This window comes from Myotis davidii, unplaced genomic scaffold (genome assembly GCF_000327345.1).
Source record: "Myotis davidii unplaced genomic scaffold, ASM32734v1 scaffold59, whole genome shotgun sequence".
Classification (NCBI taxonomy): domain Eukaryota; kingdom Metazoa; phylum Chordata; class Mammalia; order Chiroptera; family Vespertilionidae; genus Myotis; species Myotis davidii.
In genome coordinates this window covers 515,378-516,793 of record NW_006293001.1, presented here as the reverse complement: position 1 = coordinate 516,793, position 1,416 = coordinate 515,378, and the positions used below count along the sequence as shown (strand labels likewise).

General features: G+C 53.5%; 1 protein-coding gene across 1 annotated transcript in view; it reads right to left on the bottom strand.

The window, feature by feature from the left end:
• Nucleotides 1-1,416, bottom strand: part of TANC1 (tetratricopeptide repeat, ankyrin repeat and coiled-coil containing 1) — a 176,040-nt gene that overhangs the window by 39,870 nt on the left and 134,754 nt on the right. Inside the window, exon 15 of the mRNA XM_015565775.1 lies at nt 424-546. Within this exon, the coding sequence (XP_015421261.1) occupies nt 424-546 (123 nt within the window). The remainder of the gene's footprint in view (nt 1-423; nt 547-1,416) is intronic.

Here is a 1,416-nt window from a genome sequence, read left to right as displayed (position 1 = left end):
ACGAAACCTAGGCAGCAGTTTCCTCTGTGTCCCTATCACTTTGTGTCTCTCCCCAACGTGCAATTTCCTATGAGCCATAAAGAGGTAGTCCAGATTAGAAACTCAGGGCATTTTAACAATCACTCTTCCCTGGACTCTCCCTCTGACCTTCGGTTTTCTGTGTGAATTGCTTCCTTATCACATCCCTCTGAAACCTTCACCACAGGCCCACAGCGCAGTCCTGCCCCCCACGGCTTCCTGCCCCGGGAAAGCTGGCCCAGCAGGTAGAAGAGAAAGGGACCGACTTTGACTTCAGAGAAGAGCATCATCAGAAGCTCCTCCATGGCCTCTGGCCACAGCCCAGGGAGAGGGAGGGCAGGACTGTTGGGGAAAGGGCAGCAGGCATAGGCCTGGGCACGGGCACAGGGTACAGGGCTTGCTCACCTTCACATTGGGCGTGTAGAGGTTCCTGAGCGAGGCGAGGGCAGCAGACAGCCCCTCCGTGCTGTAGCCGATCCACAGGGCTTGGAGATGGCTCGAGGAGATCCCCGTCTTCTTACTCAGGCCCTGGAAGGAATCGGAGCAAGCGGCCTCAGTGTCTCCTTCCCCCCCTGCAGCGCTGGGCTGAAGCAGGTGGGACCCCCAGGGTGCTTCAGTATCTCCTTCCCCCCTTGCAGCGCTGGGCTGAAGCAGGTGGGACCCCCAGGGTGCTTCAGTATCTCCTTCCCCCCTTGCAGCGCTGGGCTGAAGTGGGTGTGACCCCCAGGGTGCAGGTGCAAGCGGACACGTGAGAGCTGTGGAAAGAAAGCCCGGACCTGCGAGCCTTCTCTCCTGAAAGCCAAGGGGCGAGCACCTAGCCTGCCTCTGCCGCTCGGCCCGTAGGCCTGGGAAGAGAGACGGCCGATGACGAGAAAGTTTCTACTCTTCGTAGAAGTTCTCCAGTCAGTAAAGGAAGAATCAATGAGAAAGCATCACCATTCTGGAACCCACACCGAGTGCATGTCCAGGCAGAGACCTGCAGCTGATGGCATCCCACAAAGAGAGGCAACACAGACACTGTGCCTTCCGATGCAGGAGCCCCACACAGAGTTACATGGAATAACTAGGAAGTAATCATGACACCCTGGGAAAAAAATCAAACCTGAATCTGATTAAGCCTCTAGGTACAACTACCAAATAAGAAATCCAGAGGATCATGAACTAGATCATGAGAAATAAAAACTATCGGAAAATCCAGGTGGTGCAAAACTAGAGGTCCAGCTGAACTTGATTCTAAATTCAGCAAAATAAATTGTCTGACTATAGAAACAAACAAACAGAGGTCAAGTAACTCCTGTTCTTTGACAACTAAAGAACCAGGAAACCAAAGGTAATGAATAAAATGGCAACTTCAGGTGGAAAGAAACTTAAAAGGGGCTTACACGGGCGGGGAGAGGG